The 23301-nt window shown below is 55.9% G+C and overlaps 2 protein-coding genes across 2 annotated transcripts; both read left to right on the top strand.

Annotated features, from left to right (window-relative positions):
* Positions 1 to 3313: 3313 nt before the first annotated feature.
* On the top strand, positions 3314 to 8393 carry LOC118881616 (probable cystatin-15). The gene is made up of 4 exons (XM_036826738.1): positions 3314 to 3508; positions 6348 to 6458; positions 7401 to 7533; positions 8353 to 8393. Exons 1-4 carry the CDS (start codon positions 3314 to 3316, stop codon positions 8391 to 8393), a joined length of 480 nt encoding a protein of 159 aa, XP_036682633.1.
* Positions 8394 to 14137: 5744 nt separating this feature from the next.
* On the top strand, positions 14138 to 19513 carry CST8 (cystatin 8). The gene is given in 4 exon segments (XM_036826736.1): positions 14138 to 14209; positions 14211 to 14369; positions 17474 to 17587; positions 19430 to 19513. Coding segments are annotated over 4 exon segments (429 nt in total).
* Positions 19514 to 23301: the final 3788 nt, after the last annotated feature.

Genomic DNA, 23301 nt, shown 5'->3' with positions numbered 1-23301 from the left:
CACTAGCCCTGGGACAGACCCTGAGGTGACAGAGCCCCCCATGAGCACCTCTCTCTTCCCGGGTCCTGGTGGGGGCAGCCCTGGAGGGGCCGAGGGATGGGGGCCTGGGACCCTAAGTGGGACAGAGAGGCCATGGGACGCCGTCTGGAGGAGGACTTCAGAGGGAGGGGCTGAGGGGTCTTCCCTCCACCTTTTGAGTTCGGGGATCTGACTTGCGTGTCCCGTGGTTGGCAGGCTGTCCCTTTCCTGACTGACCTATTGCCATGATGTGGCCATAAGCACTGGTGAAACAGGTCTCCCCCTCCCTGCCCCCCACCTCCGGGCAGCTCCATGAGCACAGCTGGCCTGAGCCAGCTTTGGTCCTTCAGTACCTGCGATTGGGATTTCTAACATCTCCCCACAATTTGATAAGGGCAAGTACAAACTGATAAGGGTGGCTGTGTGGTCAGCCAAGCTTCCTTTGAGGGCACTTGGGCTCAGAGGGGTGGAGCCATTGTTCCTGGGCCCCGTGCCGGCCGAGGCCAGACAGAACCCCCTGAACAATGGTGACCACCTTCACCTCAACTCCCGTTTCCCATCGGAAGGCCTGTGTCCCGCTCTTTTCAATTCTTCTGTGGTCTGACCTCAGGTGCGCTTAAACTACACCGGGGGGCTTTGCACATGTCCCTCAGCATTCAGACCCAGTCATGGGGTGATTTTAAACCCACCACGAGCCTCCCGTGGGGCACCCGGGTACGAATGCAGGTGCCAGAGGCTGACTGCAGCCTCCGTCTGCTGGCTGTAGCTCTAAACACATACAGGATTGGAAACGTGGCCTTTGGGGAACTGACTGTCACAGCTTTGCTTGGTTAAGGAAGTTACAACAGGTCTCTCAGGGGGCCCACCTCTTCTCCTGGTCTCTGAAGAAGTAAAGTCACACGTGAAAGGACCAGGGGGAGAACAATCAGATGTCTGGCCCCGGGGGGAGAGTGAAAGCACCCTCTCAATAACTGACAGAGCCCACCAGGTGAAACTCAGATGATATTTACAAAAACCTAAGAATTCATTTAACAAATTTGATTTTGATTACTGTGGAGAGTTTAACTAAGCTCCTCCATGGGGCGTCCAGTTTGTATGGTCAGGTGGCTTGTGGGGACCTTACACTGACACCAACCCCTCATATGAGCATGTGCCCGAGAGAGCAAATAAAAGGCTTTGTGTGACTTCCCCCAAAGGCTCCCCTGCCCCCCAGGGCCCGCCCCTGTCCCGCCCTTAGATAAGACCCCTGCGGAGCTTTTCAGAACCTGCTTTCTTGGCTTGAGTTGACCAGTCTGGCATTACCCGGGAGCCCAAGGCCTCGGGTGAGGGCATGTGCCTCTTGGTCTCTGTCTGCTTCCGGCTGTGACCACCCCCAGCCCACATCACGTGGAAAGTGCTGGTACCTCCTCCAGGGCCTGTGAGCAGTAAACGTCTCTGTTTCAGTTTCTCTGTGGTCTCTGCTGAGCCACGGCTCACCACCAGGCGCCCTGGGCTGCACCTCAGTGTTGATTTGACAAATTAATAGCAATTACGTAGAACATTCACCAGCAGCTGCAGAACACGTATTCTTTTTGAGCTGATAGAACACTTATCCAAATTCAGCACATTCTGATGCAAATTTCAGTGGATTTCGAAGAACCTACATCATATAGAATGAGTTCTCCAGGCACAGCGAAGTTTAGGTTGAAATTAAGGAGGAAAGTGAAAATTCAGCAACACACCCCTAGGTAACATGCGGGCTGGAGAAGCCCTCTCAATTCAGGCTGGGGTATATGTTTAAAGTAAATGATGAAAAACTTTATGATGAAACATACTCGAGAAGCTGCTGATGTCTGGGTCCAAGGAATGTGAGATCTGGACATCACAGGCGCCCGAGGTTGGACGGGGCTATGGCCGGTGATCTGTCCCTCCCTCAGTGGGAGGAAACTATCACAAGGAAGCAGAAGGAATGGGAAAGAAAACAGAGCCTGTTGGAGACAATCGAGGAATCCAACAGCCGACCCTTCGCAACGTCTCATAAGGCTGCTCCTCCAGCAGGAGGTATCTAGACGTGGAGAAGGTGGGAAGGAAAACGGGGCCTCCTGACAGATCCTGCAGATCTCGGAAGACTGCAGATGCTACAGTCACCGCTGCCAGGGGTGGGGAACCAGCATGGGGGCCGCAGGTTCTCTGTGGAGGAAACGATCAGGCCCGCACACACCTCAGAGCAGCTTGCTGCATCCTCATCGGGATCGCCCTGACGGGACCCTGCCGTGTCTCTTAGACCCCAGGCTGACAGCCGTCCACTGAGGCGTGACCGTGAGGGTGGTGACGAGGGTGTCCCCACTGTGTCCATACTCCCCTCTCTTCCTGGGTCAGCCCCAGTCCTGTCCTACAACCTGTCCCCACGGCGATGGCCCAGACCCCGCATCCTTTCTGGGATCATTATTAACATACAGGAGTCCGTCTCCCTCCTCACCTCCACAGGCAGCACATCCCACTTTCCCGGCCTGCTCGCTCCCACGGCCTGGTGTGCATCCCAGGCAGGGCACATCAGTAACACGGTTCCCGTGAGAAGAGCCTGACACGGCCACACGGCAGAGGCCACAGCACCACAGATGGCAGATCTGCGTGAGAATGCACATTGGCTGGGGCAAGGCAGGGCTTGACCTTCCCCAGCCCTGGAACCCCTCCTACCCATGGCTAGCGCTCACATCCATTCCAGCAGAGCCCCTGCCTTGGCTGGCTTACCCCTTGTACCCTGTCCACTGCCAAGCACGGCCAGGCCTCCTGTCATGTAGGTCAGCAGGTGCCAGCGGTGGTGGAGAGGATGGTGCCCCGGCCCCCGTGCTGCCCCTCTCTGGACCTTCCCGTTGTGCCCTGAGGTCATCGGCTGCAGCCAAGGTCAGAGGTAGATCTGGTTTTCTCCTCGGCTCCCGGGACTCGGGACCCACCAGCATTCCTAAGTGCCCGTGACTCTGCCAGCCCAGGGAGGCACTGCCATGAGGGCAAAGCCCAGTGGGCTTGAGACCCTCACCCAGGCCCTACCGAGGCTGGGCTGGGGATGCCCTGGAGAAAAGGGGGAACGGCGCCTGCATGTCCTTGGGCCCAAGGCTTACTGTGATGAGGGGTGGAAATTGGGACACGCCCCCGCCACCGCCTCCCGTCGGGTGATGATGGGAGGGACAGAGAGGAGGAGCTGGGCAGAGGGCCTGGCCAGCAGCACAGGGCTGTGCGGGGCAGGGAGGCACTGGCTGGGGAGCTGGGGAGGGCGGCCCACCGAGTACTGCTGGCCTCCAGGCCGACGCCGGACAGCATGTTCCTGAAGCTGTCTCTGCTCCTGGGGCTTCTTGCTCTGGGGCCTCATGTCTGCAGCTGGAAGTTTGAGGACATCAGTAAGAGTACGCCAAACTTCCGCTTGTGTGTGGAGTTTGCTGTGTTTCACTTCAACGAACACGAGCCAGATGAGTACGCTTACAAGCTGCTTTGGGTGGGGCGGAGCCAGCGCAAGGTGAGGGGGATGGGAGTGGGGGATGGGGATGGGGGATGGGTGTGTGGGTTGGAGTGGGGGATAGGGTGGGGAAGGGTGGGGTGTGGGGGGATGGGGGTGGGGGATGGGGGATGGGGTGGTAGGGTGGGGAGTGGGGGATGTGGGTGGGTGGGGGGAGGGGGGGAGTGGGGGATGGGTGTTGGGGTGTGGAGTGGGGATAGGGGGGGGGTGGGGGGCTGGGGGTGGGGGAGGGGGGATTGGGGGTGGGAGATGGGTGGGGGTTGTAGTGGGGGGTGGGGGGGGGGGGGGGGGTGTGGGGGGGGGGGGGGGGGTGGGGGGGGGTGGGGGGGGGGGGGGGGGGTGGGGGGGGGGGGGTGGGTGGTGGGTGTGGGGTGGGGGGGGGGGGGGGGGTGGGGGGGGGGGGGGGGGGGGGGGGGTTGGGGGAGGCTCCCTGTCTGCGGCTCCACCTTCTCCCTGAAGCTGGGCCCGGGGTCAGGGGAAGGGGCCATCCGCGGTCTGCAGGAAAAGGTAAGAGATGTTTCATTTGGTCAAGGATGTTTAAAAATACAAGGTACCAAAATAGAAGCTCTCCAAGTTTCTGATGTGTTAGCTTAGCGCCTGGAACAGGGAGAGAAGGAGAGGGAGGCAGAGGGCAGGTGAGGAGGGAGACGGAGGGGAGGCAGCGCCCCAACATCAAAGCCCAGGCAGGACGGGCAGCGCAGAGTGGAGCCGATCGCAGGCCTCAGCTGCCAGAATCACTGCCTGGATGCTGGGCTGAGGCCCCTCGTGAAGTGAGCCGGCCTTGAAGTGGCCGCCGTGGGTCAGGCCTGGCGGGAGGCAGCGGAGGCAGACAGGGCGTGATCTTGTGGGTTTGTTACGCTGGTGGTGAGAAGCGCACAGGCCCCAAGTTCTCGGGTGAGATAGTGGAACACCTGGACAAGAGTGGTCAGTGTAGGGCCGCAGGGCTGAGGGGGCGGGGAAGCGCTCTTCATGACGGGCACTCCTGGAAGGACGCGGCCACGTGCAGGTTTGGGGACAAGAAGGGCGGGCAGCCCCGGACAGGGCCCTGGACCGGGTGAGCCGCGAGTGCCTGGCAGGGCCAGCCTGAGGGCTATGGGCCGGTGTCTCAGGGAAGGAGGTTCAGAGAGGCGGGCGTGCAGGGTGGGCGTGTGCCAGGGCTGGGTCAGGATGTTATCCTCGGAGGAGCGGGGACTCACGGGAGGCGGTCGCTCAGCTTTGTCCAGCCTCTCTCTGGACCCCGTGGGGGCAGTGGGCTCCACAGCTTGGGGGCAAGTTGAGACCAGGGTGCAGGAGCTGGGCCCTGGACGCCAGGACGCAGAGGAAGAGCTGGCTTCTGAGTCGGCTTGGAGGTTGATGTGGCGTGTAGGGGGGCGGGGGTCAGGCACAGACCCCAGGTCTTTGTCCTGAGCAGGTGGGCAGACAGCAGAGTGAGGGGCGGGGGAGACAGGAAGATGGCCGTGCCGAGTCTGTCACAGTCAGTGTTCCCGAGGCAGTTCTGGGAAAGAAGGCTGTGGGTTACAGAGCATCAGGGTGGGGAAGAGGGGGGACCCGATGGGAGTGTGGGTGTCCTTAGCACCTGGCTGTGGTTCCCACCGATGCTCATACCTCCCCTGCCCCGGATACTTTGTCTGGATTAGTTTTTGGCCAACAGTCCTGAGCCCAGACCCATTCTTGGCCCCGGATGGCCAGCCCCAAGCTGGCCCAGGTCAGCGGGGCTCTGATGTGAGGGTCCCCCGCTGCACACATTCCTGATGGGACTGAAGGCTGGCCCCCTCCCTGCACAGATGGCCCTGGCTTCCCTCAAGGGCCCTCATTTCCTGACCGGCTGGCCCTCCTCTGGGCTCGTCGCAGCCCTGGATCTGGGGAGGCTGAGGGCCCCTAGAGTATCACTGCCCTAGAGTATCACTCAGCTGCCACCCCCGCCCTTCCCTAAGCCTGTCCTCGCCCAGGGTCCAGCGGCAGTGCAAGGGGCTGGGCATGTGTGTGTGTGTGTTTGTGTGTGTGTTTTTCTGTGTGTGTGGCTGGTGGCATCAGCTGCAGGCATTCCTGAGCCCCTAAGGAAGCCAGCTTTCTAGACAATTCCAGGTCAGGGCCGTGCCCCTCCCTATGGAAGTTTCTGGTTACATTCCTCTCCGTGTTGGAGTTCTTCCGAGTTTCCACGACCTCTCTGTAGGGGATGAAATCCTATCTTGTGTTAACTTCTTAGAGAAGCTGATGAACACACAGAGCAGCACCCGGTTCACAAACATCCACCTGATGAAGGTTTACAAGGTGAGCCCTTTGGTGCCGCAGCTGCCCCAGGAGAGACAGAGCACCCAGCCCCCAGCCCCCTGTCCTGGTCTGGATGCTGCCCCCAAGGGACAGGGCAGCTCTGAGGGCGGCTCGGTGGAGAAGCGCCCCCGTCCGCCTCCCTAGAAGGAGCCGTGCGATGCCCTCCGTGTGTCTGGCTGATGCGATTGAGAGCTGGGTCTCGTGTCAGGTGTGCTGTGCGTGTGCTCTCAGGTGTGCCGGGGCCCTACCTCCCGTGACCACCCCTCTCCACCACTGGCATGTACTGGTGATGTGGCTCCCGGGTACCAGCCATCAGGAGGGCGGCAGGGAAGAGTCCAGGCTGGAGCTGCGCTCAGGGACATCTTTTTGTAGGAAGAGTAGAGAATTAAAATGGAAAAGTAAAATAATACATAAATTGAAAATAAGAAAAATGCACCTAGGTTTGTCCCAATTTATACACATGTGCACATTCATACCCATTTGCCCATTTTCTACTTGGTTCTCTGTGTTTCTCTCATTACTGCAAAGTAAGTATTTCACAGAAGTTTCTACAATCTCTCCTTGACAGAAGTATAGGTGGATATATTTAATGGACCTGGAGCTGGGCCGCACAATTTGTAAAAAACACGACGAAGACATTGACAACTGCCCCTTGCAAGAAGGCCTGGAACAGAAAAAGGTTTGAGGATAAAATCAACCAAAAGCATCACAAATCTTCAGAGAATGAAAAATAATGTCAAGAAGGGTCTATGAGAGGAGGCTTGGAAGTTGTCAGGGATGACCGTGGGGCAGAATGACAGGTCCTGGCCCCTCCCCGCCAGGTCCCAGGGCTCCCCCTGTACAGAGATGCTCCCAGCACAGCAACAAGCTGGGCCCTGTGCTCACAGCCCGGCTGGCCCACCAGAGAGCCCCACAGACCCCCATGGGCCCTTCCCTCTTGGATGGAGCCTCCCCGGGTCCCAGCCTCCAGCTTCCTGAGAACTCGGGTCCAGGAAGATGCTGTTCTCCCTGTGGGCCTCTCCTTCCTTTGCTCCGATTCTTCTGGATAGGAGGACAGTTTAGTTTGCTGGTCGCCCCACCCCTCCCCCTGGTCTCCTGGGCAGCAAGGAGGAGTCCTGGTCAGTCAGACCTCTTGTCATCACCCTATGAACTGACATCTGGTCCATTGGACTGAAACCTTGGGGACGGGCCTCAGTCAGGGTGATGCCCTCAGTGGGGCTGGGGTCTCCCCGGACCCCAGCCTTGGGGCAGCCTCTCCTTGGGGTGGGTTTGCAGCTGCAGCTGATGGCGGGGTGGGCACCAGCTGGACCATCTCCTGGGCAGTCTGCTGGCTCCCCCAAGAGCTCACAGGGCAGAGACCCTTCAGGCAGCGTCACGTGCCCTGGGTGGGGGGGGACCCTGAAGGGCAGGTGATGGCCCCACCAGGCACCCTCTCAGGATCCCCTGCCTTGATGGTGAAGACTTGAGCACTGGAGCCTGGCCCCAGGCCACTGTTTGTTTCTGCTTTTCTTTCCTCTTTAGTTCTTAATGCACCTTGAGCTCCTAGTAAGTCCTTCCTGCTAAGCGCTCTCATTGTTACATTGTTCTGACTTTATGTCTCACATAAAATTACTTTTTTCAGGTGAGCTGCACTTTCATTGTGGACTCATGGCCATGGTTTACCCAGTTCACCCTCCTGAACAGCACCTGCCAGCAGAAATGGGGGGAGGAGTTCCCGGCTCCCACAGCAGCTCCTTTTCTCCTGAGGAATGAGGGTCTGGAGTCCTAGGTCTGCATGGCACCAGAGCAATTAAAGGCATCTCAGAGCACATTCTGGGTCCCTGTCAGTTTTGCATTCTCCCTGTTGGTTTATTTCCATGGATGTTGCTGCCAGTGACAAGCGATGGAGAATTTACCATTGTTGTTCTCACCTTGGCTGTGGGTGCAGGGTGCTGAGTCAAACTCCTCATCTCATGGGAAGGTGCCCTTCCTGGTTCTTGCAGGGTCCTCATGGTTGGTGTGTGTACTCATTCACTCATTCATTCATATATTCTCCATTTGTCCATCATCTGTCCATCCATGCATCCATGCATCCATCCATCCGTCCATCTTTCCATCATCCATGCATCCATACATCCGTCCATTTATCCATCCTTTCATTCATCCATCCATCCATCCATCCATCCTTCCATCAACCATGCTTCCATCCATCCATCCATGCATCCATTCTTCCATTCCTTTGTTCATCATCCTCCAATCTCTCCACCCCCCATCCATACCACTCAAAAGGAATCCAGACAGTTTTGCCAGGCGACAGCCACCTGTGTCCCTTCTGTGTCCATCTCTCAGGCCAGATTCACAGTGAGTGGCCCTTCTGCGGTGGTGGTGTTGGGTTGATGCCCAGGCACAGGGTGGGAGGTGGGTGACGATGATGACAGAAGGCTCTGTCCTCTGTGGATCCCCATCAGGGCATCTGCCCTGGAGCTGCCTGACTGATGGGAAATCTTCTCAGGGCCTCTGGGGTCAGCTCAGAAAATGGCAGCTCCAGTCACCCCCTCCCCTCCTGCTCCCTGACCCCTGTGTTCCCCCATCAGCACCCAGCCTGGCCTCCATGACCGTCAACACTGATCACTAGCCCTGGGACAGGCCCTGAGGTGACAGAGCCCCCCATGAGCACCTCTCTCTTCCCGGGTCCTGGTGGGGGCAGCCCTGGAGGGGCCGAGGGATGGGGTCGTGGGGCCCTAAGTGGGACAGAGAGGCCATGGGACGCTGTCTGGAGGAGGACTTCAGAGGGAGAGGCTGAGGGGTCTTCCCTCTACCTTTTGAGTTCGGGGATCTGATTTGCGTGTCCATGGTGGTTAGTCTATCCTTTCCTGGCCAGTTTGTTCCCTTGAAGTGGTCATCAGTGCTGATGGGACGGCATTTCCCAGGACCACTGAGGGCAGCTCCACTGGGAAGGTCACAAAGACAGCGGCCTGGGTCAGCTTTGGCTCCTTGTCCAGCCTGTGTGTAGAATCTGTAACATCTTCACGCCCTGATAGGGGCATGTACACACTGACAGGGTGAGTCTTATGGTCAGCAGAGCCAGCCTGTTGCCCAGCCTTGGCTTAGAGCTCTTAGTTCTGAGGGTCGTTGCTCTGGGCCGCAGGCTGGCCCAGGAAAAACAGCCCTGCCCTGAGGGCCAGCGGGCTATGCTCACAGGTGAGCACCTTCAGCCCAACCCCCATTCCCCTGGGGAAGGCCTGCCATCTGCTCTGTTTCATTATAAGTCAGTCGTTTTCTACCTTGGAAACCCCAGTGGCTTCATTTCACTCATGTCCTAGAGACCCACTCCCCCCATCTCTGCTACCTGATGTCAGAAACACACAAAGTCCCCAGGTGGTTGGCACTTGTGCCCAAGATTGGGAAATGGTTTCTAAGGAAGCCCAATATTTCGAGGTGTGTGAACTGCAGTGAGGATATTTTGTTTGTGGCATGCATCTTGCCTCTGGCTCCCACTCTCTGGGAATATGGGGTTAAAACCATGGCCCATTCACCAAGCTGAGGCTCAGGGTCCTGGGCCGTGTGAGGGTCTTGGTGGGGCTGGTGAATTTTATGCCCACCACTGTTGTCACTGGCGAACCCACGTTAGCAGGTTGGGGATGATGGTCCACCCCCTAAAGTCAGTCACAACCAGGAGTGGCCTGTCCTGTGTCACCGTGTCCTGGAGGAACCGCTCCAGATTTAGCCTAGTCAGTAGTCGTCCCAAGTCAGTAGGGAGTGAAAATATACACACAAGCACACAACAGAAAAATGGACACGTATTTTAGAAATTCTTGATTTCCACAAAACCCAGACTGTTTTCTGGGATTACCTGGTTTGGAGAAGCAGGGCCCTTTGGGATACCCATGCTGAGACTCCTCCTTAATCCAAGTCCCAGCACTGGGGAATGCGTGCAGAGGCAGCAGGGAAGGATGAGGAGGTAAGAGAGAGAAAAGTCGGGTGATTTAAGGGTAAAAGTTGAAGTACAAACATCTGTAGAACTGCAAACCTAGGAACACCAAAGGAAGAGAAAAGGAAAAAGATAGAAATATTTGAAGAAAGAATGGAGATATATTTTCCAAAATTAAAGGAAGACACAATGCAAAGATTTTGTATCAATTAGCTCTTGCTGCATAAGAAGCAGCCTCAAAAATATCAGTGACACATAGCAATAAGCATTACTCCTTCCTGACAGGTGTGCAGGATAGGGGGATTATTATGTTCAGAGCTGCCCAGAATTAAACTTTTCTAGGTAATATCAACATGCTGTTGGGGTGTGTGTGTGTTTGCACATGCTTGTGAAGTTCAAAGGCTTATGAGAATGTTAGGGGCATAATATTTGGTTCTTTTACAAAATCAACAACAGTAACCACATATTTCTACAAAATATCCAAACCCTAGAAATATCACTTCAGTTTGGTGAATTTTAGTGTACTGATCAGCTCTTGGCACAGAAATGCTGCACTACAAACCCCCCTTGACCACAGCAGTGCGTCACAGCAAGAGTCCATTATCAAGTCATAGGTCTGAGGCTGACCCGGAGGCGTGGCTGTGTGGCTTCCCTTCAGATCAGCACAGCTGGGCTCACCCTGGAGCGGGAACAGGTCTGTTCCACCTGTTCTGGGGCCCCAACTAGGTGTTTCCAAACAGCTGGACCTTTAATAGTTCCCAGACCAGGTTGCCGGACACTAGGAGCTCCCATACCACGTGTTCTCCGGCTAGGTGCCCCCAGGGCACCCCTCACATTGAGAGACCACCCGAGAGTAGGAGGAATCTTCACACCTCGTCCTGACGCTGTCAACTCTGCCTCCACGGCACAGGTGGAAACCAGCCATGTGCCAGGCCCACCACAGTGGGAGGCTGGGAAGTCAGGGCAAAGCGTGCAGATGAGCTAGTCTTAACCAGGGAGGGCTTGAGGACCACAGTGGTGCTTCTGTGTGCAACAGTTGGTACCATAACCTTGAATGGACAGCCCAGGTCCCAGGGCTGCATGTGCCATGATGGATACTCGTCTTTTCCCAAAGTACAAAACCCAGCAGAACTGGGCATGTCAGGGTTGCGGACACTGGTGACGGAGCTCTGAGTAAAGGCAGGGATGAGAAGCACAACATCCAGAGTGGGGTCACAGGGCAGCTGAGGAGTACATGTCAGAGACTGATAACATTCCAGCTCTCGGCTGGGGTGATGGATTCATGGGTGTCCATGACGTTATACAGCTATGCGTGGACCAATGCCAGGAGTGCCACAAACCAAGACAGATGATGTTTAAGGTGACTTTGGGCAACTAGGGTTCATAAGAAAAAAAAAGGCGAGCAAACAAAAACCTCAAACGCACCCTAGAGTCAGACAAAAGTCCAGCAGGTGCTTTGAACTTGGTAGTTCATGGGGAAAGGGCTGAGGGGCAGCTGGTGGGGTTACTCCCTCAGCCCAGCCTTGGAGGGCATGGGGGTGGGGGACTCCATGCACTGATGACCCTCGAAGAGGGCTCTGCATCTGCCGGGTTGGGTCTTGGGGTTTGCTCTCCATGACCCCCCCGGCCTGAGGGGCCCAGTAGGGCCTCAGGCGCCTGCCAGCCTGCACGGGCTCCCCTCCCGAGGGCCTTCCCTCACCCCTGTTTCCCTGGGTCGTGGGAATCACTGAGCGTAGGAGAGGGCCTGTCTGCTTTACATTCTCGGCCATGACAGAACTGGGAGGGGGACCAGGTGCCCCGATCCCAGGAGGCACATGGAAGCCCAAGGAAGAGGCCGCTGTGGGCTCTGGAGCTTAATCTGCCCCCAGAGCGGGGTCTCCCCTGGGTCAGACCTTGTGCTATGGTGCCTGAGGCCTCCGGATCCCAGGGGCAGAGGGGCATGTGTGGCTAAATCCCTAGAGGTGAGAAATTGTCAGGCCTCAGGCCCGGTTCCTCTTCGATCTTCTGCCATGAGCACAGGAACTGCCCTTCGCTCTAACCCCGTTTTTATTTACGTACCATCATACCGTTGCTAAGGTTATTTTCCTTTTTTTCCTAATTATTGAAGTAATGCATATATAATATAGAAAACGTGAAACAATATAAAGAAAAGTCAGAAATGAATGTTTTTTCATCAAAGCAAAAGCATTTCTCACTCAGTCCACAAATATTGACACGTTCTCTCTGTGTCCCGCCTGGCTCCAGGCTCTGGGGGCGTCGTGATGAGTGACAGGAAGAATTCCCTACCCTTAGAAAGTCCGTTTTATTTCTCGTGGGGAAAGACAGGCAATAAAGATATTCACCAGTAACTAACTGCAGGTTGTGATGGATGACACAGAGGAACAAACAGGGAGATAAAAACCGGAACCGGGAGAGGCCCCGGAGATTTGGGGGGTGTCTGTGTTGAGACTTGCAGGGGGATGAGCCGGGATGAACAGCTGTGTGGAGGTGAGGGGGGAACCCCAAGCCCCCGAGAGAAGGCTGTACCCGGCAGGGCAGGTGGGATGCCAGCCTGGTGCTCGGTGCAGTGGGAGGGGCTGCCGGGGATGAGGGTGAAGCGGTGACACACACGATCAAAGTGTGGTCAAGAGTCTCCTACATTTTTTCATAACACATTTTTATTTATGAAGAATTGGATCATATTTAGTGTTTTGCATCTTGTGCATCACTTTTTTTGATAAGCATTTTCCAACATTGTTGAGAATTCTTTAGTTTTTAAGTCAACGTAATAGGCTTCTTTTATTCATATCATAATGCATTTGTATATTTACTAAAAGTGGGAACCTCTTAAACTCCCCTGGTGCTATTAATATGCAGCAAAATTCAAAAATCATGAATACATTAGAGTTGACCTCAGAACAACACGGACTTGAACTGGGCGGGTCCACTTATAAATGGATTGTTTTCAGTAAATACATATATGGACTGTAAATGAATTTCCCCTTTTTCATGATTTTCTTAATAACATTTTCTTTTCTCTGGCTTACTTTACTGCAAGAATACAGTATATGATACATCGAATATGAAAAATATGTGTCAATCACCTGTTTAGGTTATTGGTAAGGCTTCTGGTCAAACGTAGGCTATTAGCATTTAAGTTTCGGGGGAGGCCAATGTTACACGTGGATTTTCGACTGTACTGGGGCTCAGCGCCCCTCACCCCTGCGTTGTTCAAGAGTCAACTGTACTAGTAAGTGACCGGCAATCGGCCGTTTATACTAAATTTAAATTTGTGTAAAGCTTTTGCATCAATTCTCTCTCTGTCTTTTATTATACAGAAATACTGGAATAATTTTTCAAAGATATTGGAAAAGTGTTGTCCACTACAGCACTGTTTGTAGCAGCTGAAAATGAGAAACAACCAAACCTCCGATAGTTTAAGTACAACGTGGAGGAAGGGTTCCCACCCAGCAGTGGTTCCAGCAGCCGGATGTATGCAGCAGGGCTGTGGTTTCCCATACATGGCCCAGTGTCAGGAGCCCATCAACCTTCACATCCTGGGACCAATGCCCACCTCTCTGTCCCTCCAGGAATGTCCAAGAGCCCAGGGGTGCCCACGCCCCCTCCCACTAAGGTGCACGCCTGAGCCGCAGGGTGGGCTGTGGCCACTGCTCCCCGGAGGACGGGACAGCAGAGGGCGGTGCTGGGGCTCCAGAGGAGGGAGTCAGAGGCCAGGCACTTAGGAAGCCAGGGTCACGGCGTGGGTGGGCCCTCCGCCCCGAGGGCAGAAGCAGGAGGGGCTTGCCTGCTGTGTGAGCTGCCAGGACCACGGGCCAGTGGCCAGCAGGGGAGAGGTGCCCTCACCGAGACAGGGTCACCGGTGTGGGATTACATCACAAAGTGGGACCTCCCTGCAGGGCATGGACTCAGAAGGTGACCACACACCAGGGCTCAGGAGCGAGGAGGCCCCAGACCAGGGCATAGATGCAGCTGAAAGTGCTGGGTTTGCGGGAGAACCCCGGGCTGGGGCACCCAACTCCACAGGAGGGGGAGCAGACTGGAAACAAGGCCAGGGCAGGAGACCTCAGGGCAGCGACACCCTTCACAGCCGCATCTTACAGGCCTGAGACACAGAAACAGGAGTGGGCGGAGAGGCTCGCAGGGGAGGTGCGGGCCCGCCAGCTCTAAGCGCTCTCCCTGGAGCCACAGAGCCACCCAGGAGGAGAGAGGCTGGGCGGGGTGGGGGGGGGAAATCCTGAACTGGCTTCTTGTGGGCAGCGTTCCTTGGAAGACAGGGGGAGCCCCACCAGGTGACCCTGACAGTTCTGTCTTCATCCAGCTGGGCTGATGTTCTCAGGGTGAGATCTCTGGACCTGTAGTGGCACCCGCGGCCACCCCACCCCACCCCACCCACAGCTCCAGCCCTGGGAGGGCGAGGACGTTCACTTGTGCCCCCGGAAGGAGGGACCATGACCAGACTCTGGGGGTCCTGCCTGCTCCTGCTAACCATCCCGGTGGTCCTGGTGGAATAGCACATTCCTATACAAGAACACAGGCAAGGTGTTGAGGGAATTAAGGGCCATCAGCACCTCAAGTGGCAACGTGAAGCAGTGTCTGTGGTTCGCCATGCAGGAATACAACAAGGAGAGCAAGGACAAATGCCTCTTCCAGGTGGTCAAGGTGCTGCAGGTCCAGCTGCAGGTAAGGGTGTTTCCTCCCAATTTGCATATTTGTTCCTGGCAGCACAGACTGAAGCCAGGCTGAGAGAGTGGGCGTGTGAGCATCACCGGGACCCAGCGGTTCTGGACACTCAAGCGCCGGACCCCACACCCAGAGTCTTTTCTCCACGCGCTGCGACTTCTGTCCTAGGGGCCCCAACCTGTGAACACAGTTAAATCCCAAACTGCAAATCACACGTCTGTGATCTGTGTTTGCTAAGGCTGGGAGACAAGTTGAGCGCCATGAATATTTTGTAATGATGCAGCCCCGGGCGACACTCAATCCATCCACGTTGCATGGAATGTGGATTGATATCAAATAGATAGGCTCATAAAGTGCCTCCTCCCAGATTCCTTCATTCTGTCAGTCCTACATTTCTTTAGCGGCAGTGGAGACATTCTGTCCACAGAACCCCTCCTCGCAGGACCTCAGGTGGCCCAAGGCTGGGAGACATTGCTAGCTTGATTCCCATGTGGGTGACGCTCCACATGGCCCCGCCTGCCAAGTCCAAGAAGAGGCCCTTGGGGTTGAAATTCCTCTGACTTGCAGCCTCAGTCGGGTGGTTGGGGCATAATTGCACCGGAGGTTTGCAGGGATGAGTTGTAAAGAGAGTCGGCAGGCAGGCCATTGAGAAAGACTTACCCCAGGTGTCGGACTCCACACTGCCCCCGTTGGCAGGAGCCGGGCCAGTCTACACGTGACCCCAGGTCCCGGCACAAGTGCGCCATCGACACGGTGTTCCCAGCACACGAGGCTGATGGCCGCACACTCCATCAGGGACAACCCCGCCGCCCTTTGAAGTTAAGGCTCCCGGGTCCTGTAACGTCCACACCCCCTTCACAGTTCTCCCCTTTGGTACCCGTGCAACACGGGCATGCAGCCCTTCCGTGCCAGCCGCTCTAGATGGGGCTGAGATGGACACACGTGATCACAGCCTTTGGGGAGCCAGGGGACCAATTAGCAGACAAACTGCCAAGCCAGGCCTGAGAGCTGGGATGCTGTCTGTGGCGTGGTGCTCGGGGCCAGGCGTCAGGGGGCTTCCTTAGACAGCTGGTGAGTCCCCTCCTGCACCGACCGCACCCTCACCAATTAAGTGAGGATCCCTGTGTGGGACCTGGGTCCCCTACACAGTCATGGTTGAGCACCACCTCCCCAGGGAGAGATGAAGGTGCAGCCCGAGGGCAGATGGGCTGCAGGGGAAGGAGGCTGGTGGGCAGTGTTTTCTGGGGGGTCCCCAGAAGCAGACCCTAGTGTTAGTGTTCCAGTGAAGTGGTTTATTTGAGAGGCCATCCAGGAAGCACCAGGCAGCCTGGAGAGGATTGAGAGGGGGCTGGGAAGTGGCCAGTGCAGGGGAGCCACTGAGCAGGTGACCACCAAGGGCATCTGGGCTCAGGGTCCCGGGGGCCTTGGGGAGAGGGGGCAGCACCGCCGAGCTGGGCCACCTGCAGGAGAGGAGCTGGGTTCCTCATCCACAAACTCTCACCTGTCATTGGCTAAGAGCTGCTCCAGGAGCCCTTGGCTCCTGCTGGCAACAGGGAGCCCCGGGAAGTGACAGCGTGGGTGGGTGCCTGGGGCCCCACCCATGGCATCTGCTGCAGGAGGGGAGTGGGGAGTGTTTAGGGGTGCGGCGGAGGGGAAGAAGGAGCGTGGCCCATTTCAGCAACCCTAGGGAGCCAGTGTGAGCGGCCAGACGGGTGGGCAGCGACCAGGCCAGGCCAGGCCTCGTAGGCTGTGGGCAAGACTTTCAGGCCACCTTAGGAGGATGAAAAGCCAGAGAAACATTAGGTCAGGGAGTTCTTGGGACCCATGTGATCAGATATGGGCTTTGAATCTGTCACTCTGGTTAACTCACCTCCAGAAGGGGGTGTGAGCGCTCAGGTTCCCGTTTCCCTGGAATCAGTACACAGCCATCCTCTTCCTTCCTGTGGCCGGATGAGCAGAGAGGCCGGGCCCTCTGGGAGGTTGGAGGAGTGGGGACGGCTGTTAGGGGTGCGCGTTCTAGCGCCCGACGCCCCCGTCTCAGCCCTGGGTCGGCCGCCAGCTGGCTAACCAGCTTCTCCCACTACAGTCCAGTCCACCTGTTAGTTCTTTGGAAAGAAACGAAGATGTCATATGACCTCGTTAAAGGCTGGAGTTGGCAGTGAGGGAAGGCCTGGCAGAAAAGCGTTGAGTCCAGGTGAACCTGGACCCAAGCTGCAGACGCACCTTTCATCTCCTGCTGTCATCTTCTTTTTGACCTCACTGGTCATCAGAATCACCTGGAGGTTTGTTCAAGCACAGACTGTGGGGCCCACCCCTGCAGTTTCTGATTCAGTAGGTCGAGGACCTGCATTCCATCAGGTTCCCTGGTGATGTTGTTGCTGCCGGACCAGGGACCCACCTGCGAAGCCTGGAACACCGCTGCGGAAGGACGGCCCTTATTCCTTCTGTGATTCCAAGAGCTGATGGGAGAAGGATTTTCTGGGTGGCGGGCTTGGCCATCTCTAAATCCTGCTGTAATCTTTTAAAACCAGATGGGAGCAGATTTTAGACGGACATATGAGCAGCCTTTACCTCACTCAAGTGTTAGCAAATTCTGTCAATCACTGCTGTTCTGCTTCCTAAACACTCAGAGAACAGGAAGACAAACCCCGGACACGTGGGCCCCTGGGGTGGTGGAGGAGCCTTGGGTGGGGAAGTCCCAAAGGACAGGGGATTTCAGATGACAGAATCTGAGGGGGGTATGTGTGGGAAGGGACTCAGGGAGGGGGTCCTATGTGGTCGAGGGGCCTGTTCCCATGGGGCACACGTGAACTGGTAATATCCCGGGCCCAGGAGAGCCCAGGTTCTGGAAGTAGAAGGTCTTGCCTTCAAGAAAGCCCCAGGCTGGATGGAGCCTTCCCCGGGGAATCCAGCTCCAGGTGGTGGTATCAGCGTGTGGTGGGCATCATAGGCCATCCCCTAAAGATGTGTTTGGAGAGGAGGAGAGGGGAGGAGGAGACAGGGAGAGAGAATGAGGGGGAGAGCAATTTGTTAAGGGTTAGCTGAACCTTTTAAAAAGTAGAAAAAGCTTTTTTGAACAAAATTGCATGATTGCTAATCAATAGGTCACAGATCGTCTGGAATACTTTATTGATGCTGAAATTGCCCTCACCAACTGCAGAAAGCTTCCAAACGGTAACGAAAACTGCGTGGTTAAGGGAAACTTCAGACTGGAAAAGGTAGGTGACAGACTAACTGTCTGCGATGGTCTTGGCTGCTCTGAGCCCCAGGCAGAACTTGGGGTACACAGACCCTCTCCTTGAGGTCAGCATCAGTCCCAGTGTTTCACCCCAGAAGTGGCCAGCCCTGTGGCCTTCAGAGCAGAGGGTGCAGGGCAGCAGGATGTGGAGGACCCCTTGTCCTAGGGACAGGATGCTGTCAAGGTCACTCTTACTGCAAAGACTCCATCCCTCCAGGCTCCTGGTGCAGGAAAACTTGCTAACACACATTCACTGGGAGTCTGCCCTCTCGGACCCTGATGCACCAGCCAGCTGTTGCCAGCCCCACAGTCGTTCATCCTTGTGAAGGCACAAAAGGGAGTCCATTCACTCAGCCGCCCATCAAAGCTTACTTGGCGCTTGGCGCTATTCTGGGTGCTGGAGATTAAGCAGTGACCAGGCCAAGTGGTGTCCCCACCCTCCCAGGCTCAACCATGGTTTCCACAAATGTCAGGGAAGAGCCCCAGGCTCTCAGTAGAGGGCTGACATGGCCTGGGGGCTTTTGGCCTCGAGCCTGTATTTCTGACTCAGGGTGGGAGTGCCCAGGGCTCATCCAAGGGCTTCCTCTGAGGTTGGTGAAGGCCTCGGGCTCCCTGAAGGTGGCCCCCTTCCTTCACACCCGTGGTCCTCCACGTGAGCCATGTCAGAATCACCTGGCGGCCTTGACACACCTGGATGGCGGGGTTTCCCCCTGCAGAGTCTGATTCAGTAGGTCTGGAGAGGAATCCAAGAACTGGCATTCCTCACGAGCTCCCCAGGCTGGGGGTCCGGGGCTGCTGCTCTGGCCTTGGGACCATACTCAGAACCGCTGCTCCATGCAGCCACTGCACGGGAACCACAAGGGCCCGTTGACAGGAGCCTAAAACTGCCTCTGTGAGCTCGCCATGAACAAATTCCATCATTTCCAGCAGAATAGAGGCCCTTCAAGGACAAACATTCAAGCAGGGAGCATGTCTGATGCCATCTTATCTTTTATGTTAGTTTTGTTTATCTTTTCCTGGTAGTACAAGTATGGTTGGTTGAAGCTTATATTTTCTACTGGGAGCATTGTGGATAAGGGAAAGTTGTCGCTTTTTACCTGTTTGTAGAAAATACTAAAGAGAATTAAGGAAACTTGTCTTCAGGAAGCTCTTTTATTCTCTGTAAGGTTTCCATGGCCCATCTCGGTTTTAAAGCACACATTTATCGATAATGAAAACTTTGTTCCTTTCTTTCCAAGTGTTTGGAATAATGCTGAAGAGGAGTAATGCTGGGCATTCTCTCTTATTCCTGGGGGATTTAATGGGATTCTTTTCAGTATTTATACCTTATTACTAAATATTGTATCGAGTGTTGATTTCTGAAGCTCCTCCAACTCCCTCTTTACCAAGAGTTTTTAAATTAAGAATGTTTTCTTCTATCAATTATTCTTTCAGTATCTACCAAGTGTATTGAATAATTTTTTTCTTCTTTGACCCATTACTATAATAAATTCAAATAATAGATTCAAATAATAGATAATAATAAATGAAATCAAGGTTACATCTGATCTCCCACCAAAATATGATGATTATTAGTATTTGCTGTCTATCCGTGGGTGGGACGGGGACAGATACCCCTCCAGGTACCTGCTGGTGGCTACAAAGGTCTGCAGCCTCCAGTCAGCAGATTCCTGGGGACAGTCCTTGATGGGTGACGACCTGTCTTCCAACATATTCCTAAGCTGACACTTAACATCGTAAGCTGACACCTGGCAACAGAGCCATTTTTTTCTCTTCCTCTTGGCACACTGCTGACTTTTGCTGTGGTGGTGGTCTGTTTCAGAGACGAATGTGCACCTTTCTGGTGGGCGCACTCCCGTGGCACGGCGATTTCACCGTGATGAAGAAGAAGTGTGTGGATGCCTAGGGGCTCTGGAGCTCCTACCACCATCCCTTCCTTGTCTGTGAAACAGCAATGGCCTGTGAGCCGTCACCAGCACGCTTTCCTCATACATGTCCCCCTGCTTGCTGTTCTGCTTTCTAGATTCAGGTTAGATGGTAACGAAAGATGGGCGGGACCAAGTCTTCCTTCCTGGCCTCACGGGAGGCCACTTGCCTTTGGCCGGCATGATGGCCCACCCCCAGGAATAAGGAACATTTGTCACTGAGCACAGAGGGTGGGGTGAGGTCTGATTCCATTTCCCACCACACCCCTGGGAAGGAATCTCCTTTTGATCTGGTAATCCACCCCCCCTCCCCGCCCCACAGAGGGCTGAACGCAGTGGGTACTCACAGGTTCCTTCTGGAAGCCTCCTTTGGCCTGAGGCCCCTTTCTCCCTGGGTCCCGAGTGGATGGGTCACCAGTGGGAGATGAGGGGGACGCAGCTGGGAGACCCCCTGGCAGAAGCAGCAGTCTTCCCCTTGGGGGCTCTGTGAATTGGGAGAATTTGTGTTTCTTTTTATGTAAATGTCAACAGTGGTCACAGATCTAGAGGGGTGAGGACAATAAGGCCTTCAAAGGAAGCTGCAGTGTTCACATGTGTCTGTGGGTACACGTGTGTGCAGGTGTGTGCTGGTGTGCATATGCAGGTGTGTGTATGGAGAGAGATGGAGGAGAGATGGGGGTATGTGGAGAAGGAAGTACACAAATAGAGATGATAACAGGAGATAAAACTCCCTCAAAGAAAGTAATCATTAAAAATAGGTGTGTCTCAGGGGGCATTCTTTAATGGATAGAGTTTTAATTTCACAGGATGAAAAGCTTGTGGAGAGCAGTTGCACAACATTGTGAATATACTCAACACTACTGAACTATACACTTAAATGGTTTGGATGGGAGTGTTATCTGTATTTACCACAGTTAGATTTTTTAAAAATAAATAGGCTGTTTTAAACGTGGTGTTGGGTACAATTTGGGAGACCAACTGTGTTTCCAACGTTCAGGGCTTCACCTCAGGGCCTGGTGGGTGGCGGGGATTCAACATTCCTGCCCCAGACAGAATGAGGCCTTGAGACTCAAAGGCCACTTCTTTTGTCTCTGGTTCCTCCAAATTAAGGTCTCATGGTTGGAGACACCATGCCACCTGGGGTGACAGGGGACAAGTGGCATTCACCTTGCAGAGCCCTTGCCTCTCCTCTGATTGTCTCTTCCCCCCTGTCAGCATCCCCTAGTCTCTCTTCCCCAGCCCACCCATGTGTGCCCCGCCTCTCCTCCGACACAACTCCTTCTCTGCCCCCAACCCCAGGAGCCTCACCAGGTAAGGGCCCAGGATTTGGATATGAAAAGGCTTAACATCACTTGGACTTAATACACTTATCTGATTAAAAACTACTCTTCCCCTCAGGCCAGGAGGGCTGAATCCAAAAGTGCCCCCCAGATACCCTGGTGGGACGCCCCCTGCAGGAGCAACAGACCCACTGCCCAGCCCTGGTGCCCGGGTCGGACCACAGCTGCGCATCCACCCCTGCTCGCGAGGCACATGTAGGCGCCTTAGGAAAGACAGCCTTTTGGGACCAACCTCTTGGGATGGTCCTTCCTTCCGGACAGTTGGGTGGGAACTGCAGGAATCCGGTGTCTGCAGCAGGCGGGCAGGGGACAGTGTGGGGCTAGCCGGACATGCTGGGGGGGGGGCGGTGATTGCCGTGCGGCTGGTACAGGTGTTCCTCCCACGTGGACAGAGATACCCCGTACAGGCCTATTTCTAAGTGTGTGTTAACTTATATCAAAATTTAATCTAACTTCACCTCTTTTCAACCTGTCTCTCCAAGTCTCTTCTTTTCATTTTCTCTTTCTTCACATGAAATAAGATGCCAGGCAGGCCTCGCTTTCCCTTGCTGGGTTTCATGTCCTTTCTGCTGAGATGTTACTGGAGTCTCTCTCTCTCTCTCTCTCTCTCTCACACACACACACACACACACACGTGCTCACTTCCCCGGTGGGAGGTCAGACCTACAGCCTCTACTCCATTCTGCTGAAACCCCCCTGCACCCTGGACCCAACACTGTCTGCCTCAGTCTGGGACGCAGGAGCAAAGGGGCCCTGGAAGGCCACAGAGATCAAGGAAATGCCGCCCAACAAGGCTGGCCACGTGGCCTCGGAGGCTGCCCAAGCTCCGGACTGGTCTGGGGGTCCCGCCCTCTGTCCTGCCCCATCCTTGCAGGGACCCAAGGCCTTTCCCGCTGGTGACCAGTCATGGCCATCCTCTGTGAGAAACAAGGAATCCATTTAGCCCAATCCTGACCGGGCTGTGGAGACGCCACAGGCCAGTGGGAAATGAGGCCAGAGCTGCCAGGACCAGGGGTGGGTGCTCCGGGGATCACCTGGGTAGCAGCAGCAGGGAGCTCAGGGCCTCCAACCTGGGAAAGGGCCAGGTGGGCTGTGGGGAGGGTGCAGGCTGGTCCTGGTCTCAGAGATGTAAACCCTGTCCCAGCTCTGCCGTGTCCACTGGGCGCCACACCGCTGACCACACCCCAGGTCTGCTCGCCTTGACCCAGGCCAGCGTGGGGACCGCCTGGCTCCCAGGCCCTGCTGGACTGAGAGCCCACGGGGAGGGGCACAGACTCATCACCCGCGTGCGCCTAGCGGGTGGTGTTCCCCTTTCTGTGTGGTAGGTACATGCAGACACAGGAGGTGCATTTCTAGGGTCTCCAGAGGAGTCAGGGACAAAGGGTCAAGACGCGGGCACTGGAAGTGTGCGGAGTGGCCACCAGTGCCCACCCTGCACAGGGCATGGGGGAGGGTGGCTACGTGGGAGCTCTAGGATGGACCCAGGCCAGCAAAGTAGCTGTTCCCCTCCGACCCCCGGAACGAAATAACAAGGCCGATCTGTTTCCAAGGCACATGAGATAAAGATTTGGGTCCTCTGCCGAGACCAACGGACTCAGCCAGGGGAGAGGAGAGTAAGCAGACGTGGGGCTGCAGCCGGAGCAGAGGCCCAGGGGGTGAGACGGGCCTTCTGCGGTCCAGGGGTCCCTTGCCCACAGGCTGCTTTCCTTGGTGAAGGGCACTCCTGCCAGCTCTCCGCACGTCCACCGTGGAGGGCTCCCCGATTCATTGGCAGGTCCTGGACGGAGGCAGGCCACTGCACCAGCCTGACCAGAAACCTCTCCTGTCTGTCCTCCTGGCGTCTCCAATCTCAGCCAGGGCCACCCCGCAAGTGTTGTCCCAAAACCAAACCGAGTAGGACATTTCCCTCCTCCCATAGTCAACGGCCCGTCAAGTGCACTTGAACATACCTGGCACAGAAGCCCGTCTCTGCCCCAGTCACCAGGCCCCTGCTGGACGTACAGGGCCAGGTCAATGCACTGCCGTGGATGTCACCTACGGCCAGCCAGAGGCTCTTCAGCTCCCCCCGGGGGAGCCACCCTCTCCTGCAGACTGACTGGTGTGGATCATCTGGAAGGAGAGGCAACTTGCAGGGCCTGGATGGCCCCTCTGTGGGCCGGTGACCATGCCGGTGGGGACTGGACGGTGCCCTTGTGCGCCCACTGTGCCCCGAGCATTTTATGCCCACCTGCTCTGCCCACCCATGGCCCACCCTGGGCCCCCTGCCCACCGGCGGAGACTCCCCATGGGCACTCACGCACCATGTCCCCACCCTCACTGGGGCTGCCCCCCGTGATGGGCAGCCCCCTGACTCCTGGCTGCATCTGTGGGCCCAGCCTGGGCCGTGGAAGGATGGGAGCCCAGGAAGCCACGGGGAACAGAGGACAGAG

The sequence above is a fragment of the Balaenoptera musculus genome, chromosome 15, assembly GCF_009873245.2.
Source record: "Balaenoptera musculus isolate JJ_BM4_2016_0621 chromosome 15, mBalMus1.pri.v3, whole genome shotgun sequence".
NCBI lineage: Eukaryota > Metazoa > Chordata > Mammalia > Artiodactyla > Balaenopteridae > Balaenoptera > Balaenoptera musculus.
The sequence above is the reverse complement of the archived record's forward strand: the minus strand, read 5'-3'. Positions and strand labels throughout refer to the sequence as shown.